The sequence below is a fragment of the Rhincodon typus genome, chromosome 34 (assembly GCF_021869965.1).
Source record: "Rhincodon typus isolate 14 chromosome 34, sRhiTyp1.1, whole genome shotgun sequence".
Taxonomy (NCBI): domain Eukaryota; kingdom Metazoa; phylum Chordata; class Chondrichthyes; order Orectolobiformes; family Rhincodontidae; genus Rhincodon; species Rhincodon typus.
The window spans coordinates 7176667-7189166 of record NC_063365.1 but is presented as its reverse complement, the minus strand read 5'-3'; the positions used below and the strand labels follow the sequence as shown (position 1 = coordinate 7189166).

General features: G+C 41.8%; 1 protein-coding gene across 1 annotated transcript in view; it reads right to left on the bottom strand.

Moving 5' to 3' along the window:
- Positions 1 to 12500, bottom strand: part of LOC109926409 (A disintegrin and metalloproteinase with thrombospondin motifs 3) — a 176883-nt gene that overhangs the window by 14077 nt on the left and 150306 nt on the right. Inside the window, exons 15-17 of the mRNA XM_048616431.1 lie at positions 11860 to 11940; positions 11422 to 11585; positions 9647 to 9812 (exon numbers count right to left, since the gene is read on the bottom strand). Coding sequence (XP_048472388.1) covers positions 9647 to 9812; positions 11422 to 11585; positions 11860 to 11940 — 411 coding nt within the window. The remainder of the gene's footprint in view (positions 1 to 9646; positions 9813 to 11421; positions 11586 to 11859; positions 11941 to 12500) is intronic.

The window sequence follows — 12500 nt, the reverse complement described above, 5'->3', positions numbered from 1 at the left end:
AAGGAAAATCCAAGACGAAAGTCAACTTGCTTCCAACCCTCACTTTGGTATGAATTCTGCCCAGTCTAACTTGGAAGGTGTGCCACTAAATGTCATTGCAAAGTCAATATTAGTCAAACCTAAATTAGTCCTGATCCCCACCATCATCCCTCGGATAAGGAACCTGGTGCCTAGTCTATCTCTGGCTAGCATTTCTTTTTGATCAAGGTGACAAAAAACATTTTCTTTAGTTTCTTTCCTCCCAGTTTCTCTGACTCTGTCACATCTATTCTGAGAATGCCACCTTCCATAGGGGGTCCTCAGAAATGTCCATCATTTTCCTTAACCGAGGAATTCCCAATATCATCACTTACAGGCCCTTAGCTGTATCCATCCCATCTCACTGCAGAATAAAAACCAAAAGAACCGCAGATGCTGTAAATCAGGAACAAAAACAAAGTTGCTGGAAAAGCTCAGCAGGTCTGGCAGCATCTGTGAAGGAGAAAACAGAGTTAACGTTTCCTGGTGACCTTGTTCTGAGGAAGGGTCACTGGACCCGAAACTCTGTTTTCTCTTTCACAGATGCTGCCAGACCTGCTGAGCTTTTCCAGCAACTTTGTTTTTGTTCCATCTCACTGAAGTTGACCTCAACCTTTCCCTTTACCCAACAACGATAGGGTCCCCTGATCCTCGCTATTACCCCAACACGCTCTGCATCCAAAGGACAGTAAGCCACCATTTCTGTCACCTCCTGCAGGATGCCAAGAGCAGACACACTTCCCCTCTCCTCATTTTTCATCATTCCACAGGGACTGTTCCCTCTGGGACACCCTGGTCCACTCCTCAACTCCCAACACACGTTCTCATGAAATCGCAGGTGTAACACCTGCGTGTTTACCTCCTCCCTATCCATGGCCCCAAACATGCCTTCCAGTGAAACAGCACTTTGCCTGCACTTCACTCAATCTAGTCTACTGTATTCGCTGCTCACCATGTGGTCTCCTCTCCCTTTGGAGAGGAAGCGCAGACTGGCTGGCTATTTTGTGGAACACCTATGTTCTATCTGTAAAAATGACCCTGAGCTCCCTATCGCCTGTCACTTCAATACATCATTGTGTTGCCTGGCCAACATTGGTGTCTCAGGCTTGCTGCAGTGCTCCAGTGAGGTTCAACACAAGCTGGAAGAACAGCACCTCATTTTTCACCTGGGGATCTTGCAGCCTCTCGGATTCAACATTCAGATTAAAAACTTTAGACCCTGATTATGTCCTTCCATGGTTTTTAACTCACACCCACACCCTGGTCCTGCCATGACATGGGCTGCTTTCAGCACAGCCTACCCATTCTCTCCTACTCTTAGCTCATTATGATTTATTCAGCTCCTTTTCTGTCCTGGCTTACTACAGATAATCTCCTTGTCTGCCTGCTCCTTTCATATCTATCACTCTCTCTGTTTGAGCTCCATCTCCCCCTGTTTGCTCACCTCTCCTCTTAAACGCGTCTTCAGCATAAATATCACAGTTTCCTCATTGCTATCAGTTCTGATGAAGAGTCACTGGACTCGAGACGTTAATTCTGCTTTCTCCCACAGATGGTGCCAGACCTGCTGAGTTTTGCCAGCAATTTCTGTTTTTCCAGATTTCCAGTACCTGCAGTTCTTTGTTTTATGTTCTTTAGTTAGCTCTGCTGCTTGGCACTTTAGAATGCGAAATGACCTTGTTGAAAAACTGAAGATCGTTCAGGGACTTGACAGGGTAGGTGTGGACAGTTTCTTTTCCCCCTTCTTGAGTCATACAGCATGGAAACAGACTCTTCGATCCAACCAGTCCATGCCGAATATAATCCCAAACTAAACTAGTCCTACCTGCCTGCTCCTGGTCCATATCGCTCCAAACCTTTCCTATTCGTGTATTTACCCAAATGTCTTTTAAATGTTGTAATTGTACCCACATCCACCACTTCCTCAGGAAGTTCATTCCACACACAATCCACCCTTTGCGTAAAAAATTTACCCGTCATGTCTTTTTTAAATCCCTCTCCTCTCACCTGAAAAATGTGCCCCCTAGTCTCGAAAACCCCATCCTATAGAAAAAAAACAACTACCATTAACTTTATTTATACCTCTCATTAGTTTATAAACTTATATCAGGTCACCCCTCAACCTCCTACGATCCAGGGAAAAAGTCTCAGCCTTTCCAGTCTATTTTTTATATCTCAAACCCTCCATTCCCAGCAACAGCCTGGTAAACCTTTTCTGAACCCTCTCCAGCTTCAGAATATCCTTCCTATAACGACCAGAACTGGACACAGTATTCCAGAAGAGGCCTCACCAATGTCCTGTACAACCTGAACATAACGTCCCAACTCCTATACTTAAAGGACTGAGCAATGAAGACAAGCGTGCCAAACAATTTTTTTAACCATCCTTTCTATATGTGATGCAAACTTCAAAGAATTACATAACTGCACCTCTAGGTCCCTCTGTTCTACAACACTACCCAAAGTCCCACCATTAATTGCATAAGCCCTAACCTTGTTTGTTGTACTAAAATGCAATACCTCGCATTTATCCAGATTGAACTCCATCTGCCATTTTTCAGCCCATTGACCCATTTGATCAAGGTCCCTTTGTAATCGTAGAAAACCTTCTTCACTGTCTAATATGCCAGCAATTTTGGTGTTGTCCAGAAAATTACTAACCATGCCTTCTATAGTCTCATCCAAATTATTTACATAAATGACAAACAAATGAGAACCCAGAACCAATTCCTGTGTAACACCGCTGGTCACAGGCCTCCAGTCTGAAAAGCAAACCTCCACCATTACTCTGTCTGAGATAGTAGGAACTGCAGATGCTGGAGAATCCGAGACAACAAGGTGCCGGGCTGGATGAACACAGCAGGCCAAGCAGCATCATAGGAGCAGAGAGGCTGACGTTTCGGGCCTAGACCCTTCATCAGAAAAGGGGGAGGGGAAGGGGGTTTTGAAATAAATAGGGAGAGAGTGGGAGGCGGATAGAAGAGGGATAGAGGAGAGGATAGGTGGAGAAGAAACAAACAGGTCGAAGAGGCGGGGATGGGGCCAGGAAAGGTGAGTGTAGGTAGGGAGTTAGGAAGGGGATAGGTCAGTCCAGGGAGGACGGACAGGTCAAGGGGGCGGGATGAGGTTGGTCGGTAGGAGATGGAGGTGCGGCTTGAGGTGGGAGGAGGGGATAGGTGGGAGGAAGAACAGGTTAGGGAGGCAGGGACGAGTTGGACTGGTTTTGGGATGCGGTGGGGGGAGGGGAGATTTTGAAACTTGTGAAATCCACATTGATACCATTGGGCTGCAGGGTTCCCAAGCGGAATATGAGTTGCTGTTCCTGCAACCTTCGGGTGGCATCGTTGTGGCACTGCAGGAGGCCCAGGATGGACATGTCGTCTGAGGAATGGGAGGGGGAGTTGAAATGGTTCGCGACTGGGAGGTGCAGTTGTTTGTTGCGAACCGAGCGTAGGTGTTCTGCAAAGCGGTCCCCGAGTCTCCGCTTGGTTTCCCCGATGTAGAGGAAGCCACACCGGGTACAGCGGATGCAGTATACCACATTGGCAGATGTGCAGGTGAACATCTGCTTGATGTGGAAAGTCTTCTTGGGGCCTGGGATGGGGGTGAGGGAGGAGGTATGGGGGCAGGTGTAGCACTTCCTGCGGTTGCAGGGAAAAGTGCCGGGTGTGGTGGAGCTGGAGGGGAGTGTGGAGCGGACAAGGGAGTCACGGAGAGAGTTGTCCCTCCGGAAAGCAGATAAAGGTGGGGAGGGAAAGATGTCTTTGGTGGTGGGGTCGGATTGCAGATGGCGGAAGTGTCGGAGGATGATGCGTTGGATCCGGAGGTTGGTGGGGTGGTACGCGAGGACGAGGGGGATTCTTTTTTGGTTTTTATTGCGTGGACGGCGTGTGAGGGATGAGGTGCGGGAGATGTGGGAGACACGGTTGAGGGCGTTCTCGACCACCGAGGAGGGGAAGTTACGGTCCTTGAAAAACGAGGACAACTGAGATGTACGGGAGTGGAATGCCTCATCCTGGGAGCAGATGCGGCGGAGGCGAAGGAATTGGGAATAGGGGATAGCATTTTTGCAGGAAGGTGGGTGGGAGGAGGAGTATTCTAGGTAGCTGTGGGAGTCGGTGGGCTTGAAATGAATATCGGTTTCGAGGTGGTTGCCCGATATGGAGACAGAGAGGTCCAGGAAGGGGAGAGAGGTGTTAGAGATGGTCCAGGTAAACTTAAGGTTGGGGTGGAAGGTGTTAGTGAAGTGTATGAACTGTTCGAGCTCCTCGTGGGAGCACGAGGCGGCGCCGATACAGTCATCAATGTAACGGAGGAAGAGGTGGGGTTTAGGGCCGGTGTAGGTACGGAAGAGGGATTGTTCCACGTAACCTACAAAGAGGCAGGCGTAGCTTGGGCCCATGCGGGTACCCATGGCTACCCCCTTTGTCTGTAGGAAGTGGGAGGAATTGAAAGAGAAGTTGTTGAGTGTGAGGACGAGTTCGGCTAAGCGGATGAGGGTGTCAGTGGAGGGGGACTGGTCGGGCCTGCGGGACAGGAAGCGGAGGTCTCCTGCTGTTAAGCCAATTATGTATCCAATTGGTAACCTCACCCTGAATCCCATGTGACCTAATTTTACTAATTAGTCTACCATGCGGAACCTTGTCAAAGGCTTTACTAAAATCCAAATAAACAACATCTACTATTGTGCCAATCTTTTTGGTAACTTCCTCAAAAAAACTCAATCAAGTTTGAGAGACACGATTTTCCTCACACAAAACCATGCTGACTATCCCTCACCAATTTCTGCCTCTCTAAATGTCCATAAATCCTATCTTTTGTAATCACCTCCAACAATTTACCCACAACCAAAGTGAGACTCTCACATCTACAGTTCCCTGGTTTCTCCTTACAACCTTTCTTAAACAAAGGACATTTAGCCACCCTCCAGTCATCAGGCACCTCGCCCGTAGTTATAGATGCAACTATTTCTGCAAGTGGTCTTGCAATTTCCTCCCTTACTTTCCACAACATTCTGGGATACATTAAATCAGATCGGAGGTTTATCCATCTTTATATTCTCTAAGTCATTACTGAAGAGAACGCTCAGGTAGTGAACGGCTTTTAAAACATCAAAGTTTATTTCTCTGTATTCTCTAGACTATTTCTTTCTCCACAGTAAAAACTGACGTAACATATTCATTTAGTATCTCTCCCATCTGCTGGGGTTCAACACAAAGATGACCTCCTTGATCTTTAAGAGGCCCTACCCTCTCTATAATTGCTATCAACGAACTTGTAGAATCTCTTTGGATTATCTTTAACCTTATTTGCCAATGCTATCTCATATCCCCTCTTTGCCTTCCTGATTTCTCTCTTAAGAAATTCAATCAAACCAAGTTGTCTCTATCTAAAATAAGACTCCCCTTTATTCATCCATTGTTCCTCAATCTTACCAGCCTTACCCTTTTAGACTAATAGGAACAAAATGCCTCTGAAGTCTCGCCATCAAACTCTTGAATGCCTCCCACTTGTCAGACGTCCTTTTACCTGTGAACAGTCTACCCTAATCAACTTTTGAAAGTTCTTGTCTCATACCATAAAATTTGCCTTACTCCAATTAAAAACTTTAACTTTTATGGAAGTCTTATTCTTTTCCATAACCATTTTGAAATTAATAGAATAATGATTGCTAGACCCAAAGTGTTCGCCCACTTTTACCTTCAGCCATCTGCCCTGCTTTATTGCCCAAAACAATGTTGAGTATTGCTCGTTCTCTAGTAGGAGTATCCAAATATTGATAAAGAAAATTTTCCTGAACACATTTGACAAATTCTTCACCACCCAAACCTTTAATACTACAGTAGTCACAGTCAGTGTTTGGAAAATTAAAATCTCCCATTATCATGACCTTATTACTCTTGCATATCTCCGAGATCTCCGTACATATTTGTTTCTCAATTTCTCTCTTACTACTGGGGCCTATAGTACAATGCCATCAAAATGATCTCCATATATTTTCACTGTACAATTTTTCAGAAATATCTTCCCTAGTTACAGCAGTAATGTATTCCTTAATCGAAAATACCAGCCCCCCTCCTTTCTTGCCTCCTTTTCTATCCTTCCTATTGCATCTACAACCCAGAACATTGAGCTGCCAGTCTTGTCCATCTCTCAGCCAAGTTTCTGTAATTGCTATAATGGCCCAATTCCATGTTCTTAAATGTGCCCAGAGTTCATCAGCCTTAACTATAAGACCCCTTGCATTGAAATAAATGCAATTTAGTTCTTCAGATTTAGTACCTACTCTGACTCTCTTTTGTCTTTCTTTTCTAATTGATGTGTTCTTCTCACATTCAGAACATTCCCCGTCAATCCTTCTGTTTACACGGCTACTTAAAATTTCTCCACTTCTCCTCTCTACCAGTATAAGGTCTCCCTTAATGGAATAAGCAAATGTCCCTGCTAAGATATTCGTCCCTTTCCAGTTTAGGTTAGCCCATCCATTTTGAACAGGTCTTTTCTATCTCAAAAGACATTCCAATTGTCCAAAATCCTGAATCCTTGAACAATACACCAGCTTTTCCGCTGCTGATTTATCTCCTTTAACCTTTTGTTCCTTCCCTCATTTCAGTCTGGCATTGGGAATAAACCAGAAATTACTACTTTCAAGGTTCTATTTTTTAATCTTCTGGGGAGGCAATGACCTAGTGGTAATATCATGGGCTGTTAATCCAGAGACCCGGATAATGTTCTGGGGTCCCGGGTTCGAATCTCGCCACGGCAGATGGTGGAATTTGAATTCAATAAATATCTGGAATTAACAATCTAATGATGAACAAGAATCCATTGTCAATTGTCTGAAAAACTCACCTGGTTCACTAATGTCCTTTAGGGATGGAAACTGCCATCCTTATCTGGTCTGGCTTACATGGGACTCCAGACCCACGGCAATGTGGTTGACTATTAAACTGCCCTCTGGGCAATTAGGGATGGGTAATAAATGCTGACTAGCCAGCGATGCCCTCAGCCCATGAATGAATAAAGAAAAAAAATACCCTAACCTCTTAACTTCACTTTGTACTGCTTTAATCTCTTCTGTAAAAATGTGTCATTCCTACCAATGTGTACAATAAGCTCTGGCTTCTCAATCTCATCTTTAACAATACGCTTGAAACATTTAGTAACATCCTTAATCTTAGCACCCGGAAAGCAAGAAACCATCCTAAATTTACGCTCACTGCCACAGAATCACCTGTCTATGGCCCTGACAGGAGAGTCCCCATAACAATAGTTCTATTAAATCTTGTCAAATGCTGCCTAACATAAGAATCATTCCAAGTGTCCACTAACTGACTGGCCCTTCCATTTTCCTCAAAGAGACTATCCTCTTCTACTGTTCCAAAAACTGAATATCTGTTTGATAGAGGAATAACCACCGGAAACTTTTGAACTACCTTACCTTTCCCGACAGTCACCCATCTATCTCTCTGATCCTGCTGTGTAATAACTTTTCTAAATCTACTAGCCATCTCACTCTGTACCTCATATATGCCCTTAGTAACATTAAACCTTAAAAAGTTTCAATAACACCTTTATATATAAAACAAACTACCTTTCGTTACCTACAGGAAATGATGTTAAAATGGGAAAAATTAAAAACATACATATCAAACACAAAACTTAAATAAAATCAACCACAGTTGATTAGGTGAATAAAAAACGACTCCTCTTCAATAAATTCCTCAGAGAAAAACAACCACATGTAGGACTCCCCAGAATGAAAACACTAATCCTTATTTTAAGAAAAACTTCGGTCTTTCAAAACAAGACCTTGGCACTGCAAAAAAAAACCCTCTTAAAAACCTTTGCAATGTGAAAAAAGCCTCTAACACACATTTGGACCTTTTTTAACTTCTGAATTTAGAATTTAAAAATACCTCAGCCATTCACTGTAGCTCCTTAAAAGCTCATTTTAAAAAAAGCATGTTTTTAAAAAAAGTGCAATTTTCTTTTGTTTTTTTTTTAATGTTGATGAAACAAAATGATTAAAAATCTTATTAGTAAAATACGACTGTAATAACTGTTTAAAAAAACTATAATAAATCTTTAACTAAGCCTGCAATCCCAGCAGCAGCTGCAAGATCCATGCTGCTTGCCAAAAGGGAAAGTCGAGGGCCTAAGGCAAAATCTCAGAGTATGCGGTCACCCATTTAAGACAGAGATGAGGAGAAATTTCTTCTCAGAGGGTGGCGAGTCTGTGGAATTCTTTACTGTTGTCGCCTGTTGAGGTTGGATCATTAAGTACGTTCAAGGCCGAGATGGACACAAATTTCAGTAGTAAGGGAATCAAGGATCATGGAGAAAAGCACGAAAGTGAAGTTAAGGATTATCAGATCAGCCATGATCTCCTGAATGATACAGTAGACTTGATGGGCTGAATGTGCCTACTTCAGCTGCTATGTTTTATTGTCTGAATGTCATTTTTAAAAGTTACTCATTTATTCAAATTATCAACACCTTGCTTTGGAATTGCCTTAAAAGAAAAATCATGGTTTTCTGCCAAACCTGACCTTTCTGAAATTTGCTCAACAGCCACTGAGTGGGAGAAATCTGAAATGCAAAAAGACAGATCAAACCTGTTCTAGATTTAATCTCCTGCTCAATCTTATCTGAACAATTTAATTAGTTGTCTTTGCCTAGCTGCCACTAGGTTGTGTTGGCCGGATTGCTTTCAGAGACTAGGTGCTGTTTTGTAACCAGCATTGGTCAGAACCAACTTAATTTATGCAGTAAATATTTCAGACTATGCTAAATAACAAGTTCAAGCAAATGAACAAACAGATGCAGTGGAATATTTTATAACAGCACAGCAGTTTGTGCTCAGGAAGTATCTTTCAGTAATGAAATATTTAAATTATTTGGATGATAGACTGCTCTCAAGAAAGCCATAAGTCACTGCATTTATTTTTACAAATTTCGGGATGGATAATGGGTCTGTAAATAATTAATTAGGAAGAGGATAATGTCAGTGAACTGAAACAGCTTGTTCCCTTTAGATAGATTAAACCTGCCTGCCTCTTTCCCTTATTTCATTTCTCTCCAAAAGTAGCTGAGATGCATTGACACATGAGCAGCATGAGTTTCATATCACTCCAGGGAGTCAAGCATTAAATGTCAAAGTCAGATCAGTTTCAAACTCTGAATTTATCCAACTTTAGACTTGTGTTGGAATCTCAAATCAATATCTCAAACCCGATCATAGTGTTTCAAATATCCTCAAAGCTAACTTATTTCATAAACAAACTACTGTCCTTTAATCTAATCTACTGCTAATGTTTTCACTCCTCGCTTGCATAAAACCCTGATTTGAAAAATTCCAACAGGCTGTGATTTAAAAGCAAATAGAAACCTTAAAATAAAACAAAGAACTGTGGATGTTGGAGATCGGAAACAAAAACAGAAATTGCTGGAGAAACTCAGCAGATCTGGCAGCATCTGTAGGTAGAAAGCAGAGTTAATGCTTCAAGTCCGGGCACTCTTCATTAGGGCTCAAAATAGAAAACCTTTTGGTAGTTATATGGAATGACGTTCAATGTATTAATGAACATGCAGCATTGTGTTGTTACCCACGTCACTGACAACAGACCTCCTCCACAGGCTTTTGAACACTGCGACCAGCTTTTTAAGGCCCACTCATAACTTTCTGTCTCTTCCAGCAGTACGTCATTGTTGCCGATCACAGGGAGTAGATCTTCATGAATAACATACTTGTACATTAAGTTTGACTTAACATCTTCACCCTGGGGGTTAATCTGAAAAGAAAGACAAGTTGGCTGCCACTTAAACAAGCTCCAATGATTCCAGAACATTGTGATTTTGAGTTTGCGCACAGGCTTCCTAAAAAGACTTTGGAATGAATTTCCTTTTTATAAAAAATGTACATCTCCATGCAATGGATTTACAAGGACATTGCCAGTGTTGGATAGGTTTGAGCTATAGGGAAAGGCTGAATAGGTTGGGGCCATTTTCCCTGGTGCATTGGAGGCTGAGGGCTGACCTTACAGAGGTTTATAAAATCATGAGGGGCATGGATAGGGTAAATAGACAAGGTCTTTTCCCCAGGCTGGGGAAGTCCAAACCTAGAGGGCATCGGTTTAAGGTGAGAGGGGAAAGATTTAAAAGGGACCTGAGGGGCAACTTTTCCATGCAGAGGATGCTGCGTGTATGGAATGAGCTGCCAAAGGAATTGGTGGAGGCTGGTACACTTACAACATTAAAAGGCATCTAGATGGGTATATGAAAAGGAAGGGTTTAGAGAATTTTGGGCCCAATGGGACTAGATTTATTTAGGATATCTGGCCGGCATGGATGAGCTGGGCCAAAGGGTCTGTTTCCATGCTGTACATCTCTATGAATCTAATATTTGCATGAAAATATGCATTCTGCTTCTTTCAATGAACTATTCTGTAATACAGTTTTCAGATTCATAAACAGCATCATGTGCATAAGTTTGGCTTTAAATATTAAAATGATTAATGCGTTGGGCGCAGTCTCAAATGCTAGTCTGAAATTCAGATTACTATCACATGACCATAAGTGCTGAATCAGAGCTTCTTTCTCCCCCAATCTAACGAAAGTAACTCTATGGGCTTAACAATTGCTTTTCATATTGTCGGGTTATCCCCGAGTGATTTACAGACATCAGCATAATACTTTCATAGAATTACAGGCTCAATTGAAAAGAAAAATCTTGGCAGGGCTAAGGGGAAAGGGTAAGGAGGTTGATTAATTAAGTAGTTTTCAGAGCCTTTATTGGATTAAAACTTAATATTTCCAACACAAATGATATCTGAACTTTTTTTTTTAAACAGAAGTCTACATGGATTGAATCATGAAAATAATGCACTATTCATTGTAAAAGTTGTGAATATTCCATTGCATTGCATTCTCAGTTGCATTCACTAAGGAGTTTTATCTTGCTTGCTTATATTCTGTCAGGCAGAGATTACAACCAGGGTGGGAGGGGTTTTTGATGATGTTGGCTCCCTTTCTGAGGCAGTGAGAATGTGAATTTTCCATTGAGATGTTTGTTATTACATTAGATCTTCAATGGATCTTCACTGAAGCGGTTGTAGGACTGCTGTCCTCAGATCCTTGGGCTAAGTATGAAGGAGAGAATTAACTGGAGTTTTACCAATGACCACCGTTTTCTCCTTGCTAGCAATTTTGTGTATGCCTAGTTGGTCCTGTTCAAAGAGATGCATACCCTTCCACCCTTTGTTGTTTATTAGCCTGCTCAACTGCAGATCAAACAGAAGCACCAGGCATTTGGGTGAGACATCAGAGGATTTGGCATTTTCTAAGGGGAAAATACAAAAGGAGAAAAGGTCTTTTAAAATGTTTAATAATCTCATTACTTACAAAAACAATGATGCTGTTGTGTAGTGGGCCACTGGATTTAAGGATTTCCTTGTCATTCTCTATGGAATACTCCCATTCCAGACCCATTCCTAAAAACATCTTTGGCTTTGAACTTTCACCTTTGGCATTGAGAATGAAATTACCAGTTGCTTGATTCTTCACAGCTGTTAGGAAAACATGACCATTAGATGCCCAATATAACTTATTCCAAACTTTGCAAACTGTTTTAAGTTTTCAAAATACAGTACAAAGCACATAGCGTTTGATAAGGAAAATATATTGAATTTATGCAATGTTTTCCTGAATAAATTAAGAGTTTCCACACAACTTGCCTCCTCTGAAGATTAATTTTCCATTTTCTGATAACTTAGCAAAGATTACGGAACTATTTAAACATCCAAATATTGATGTATTGCTAGATCCCTGAAAAATACTTACAAATTAGATTTGTCGATGGTTCTGTTTCTTCAATCTGAATATGTCTTGCTCCAGCAGGCAATTCAAACATTTTGAACATCCCTGCAATGAGACATTAAAATTAACCAATTCAAAGTCAATCAAAGCTGCCCTTTTGATTTAAAAATTATGGAAGTTATGGGACATTTTTAAATACTTGGTTGGCTTTGCATAATCAGCAGCTTATCTATGTAAAGTCCATGTAAATTAACATTCTTCAAAAATATAGTTAACAACATGTGTGTGTCCTGGCAAAGATCATAATAAAATTGTTAATGATGTCACTGTACCAACGTAGGGCAAGAGTTGCACCTTCTGAACATGCTGTACTCTCATCTCTACATCCAGGCACCAATCCAGCCCCAACACAGAACACAGAAGTCCCCTCCACGTGGCTACAATGTTGTAAGTGAATTAGCTTGGATGGTCCAAATTTAACTTTCACACAGATTCATGTATAATTGTCAACTTTTGCCTCTCACCATCAGACAATCTTACACAAAGCACTCAAAAAATTGGTTAGTGCTGGAGATAAGTCCCATGGTGAGGTTAGCTTGCAGAGACAGAGGCAGGCGATATTATCAAATGAGATTAGGCCAATAACTGAATAGCTAAATTTTCAA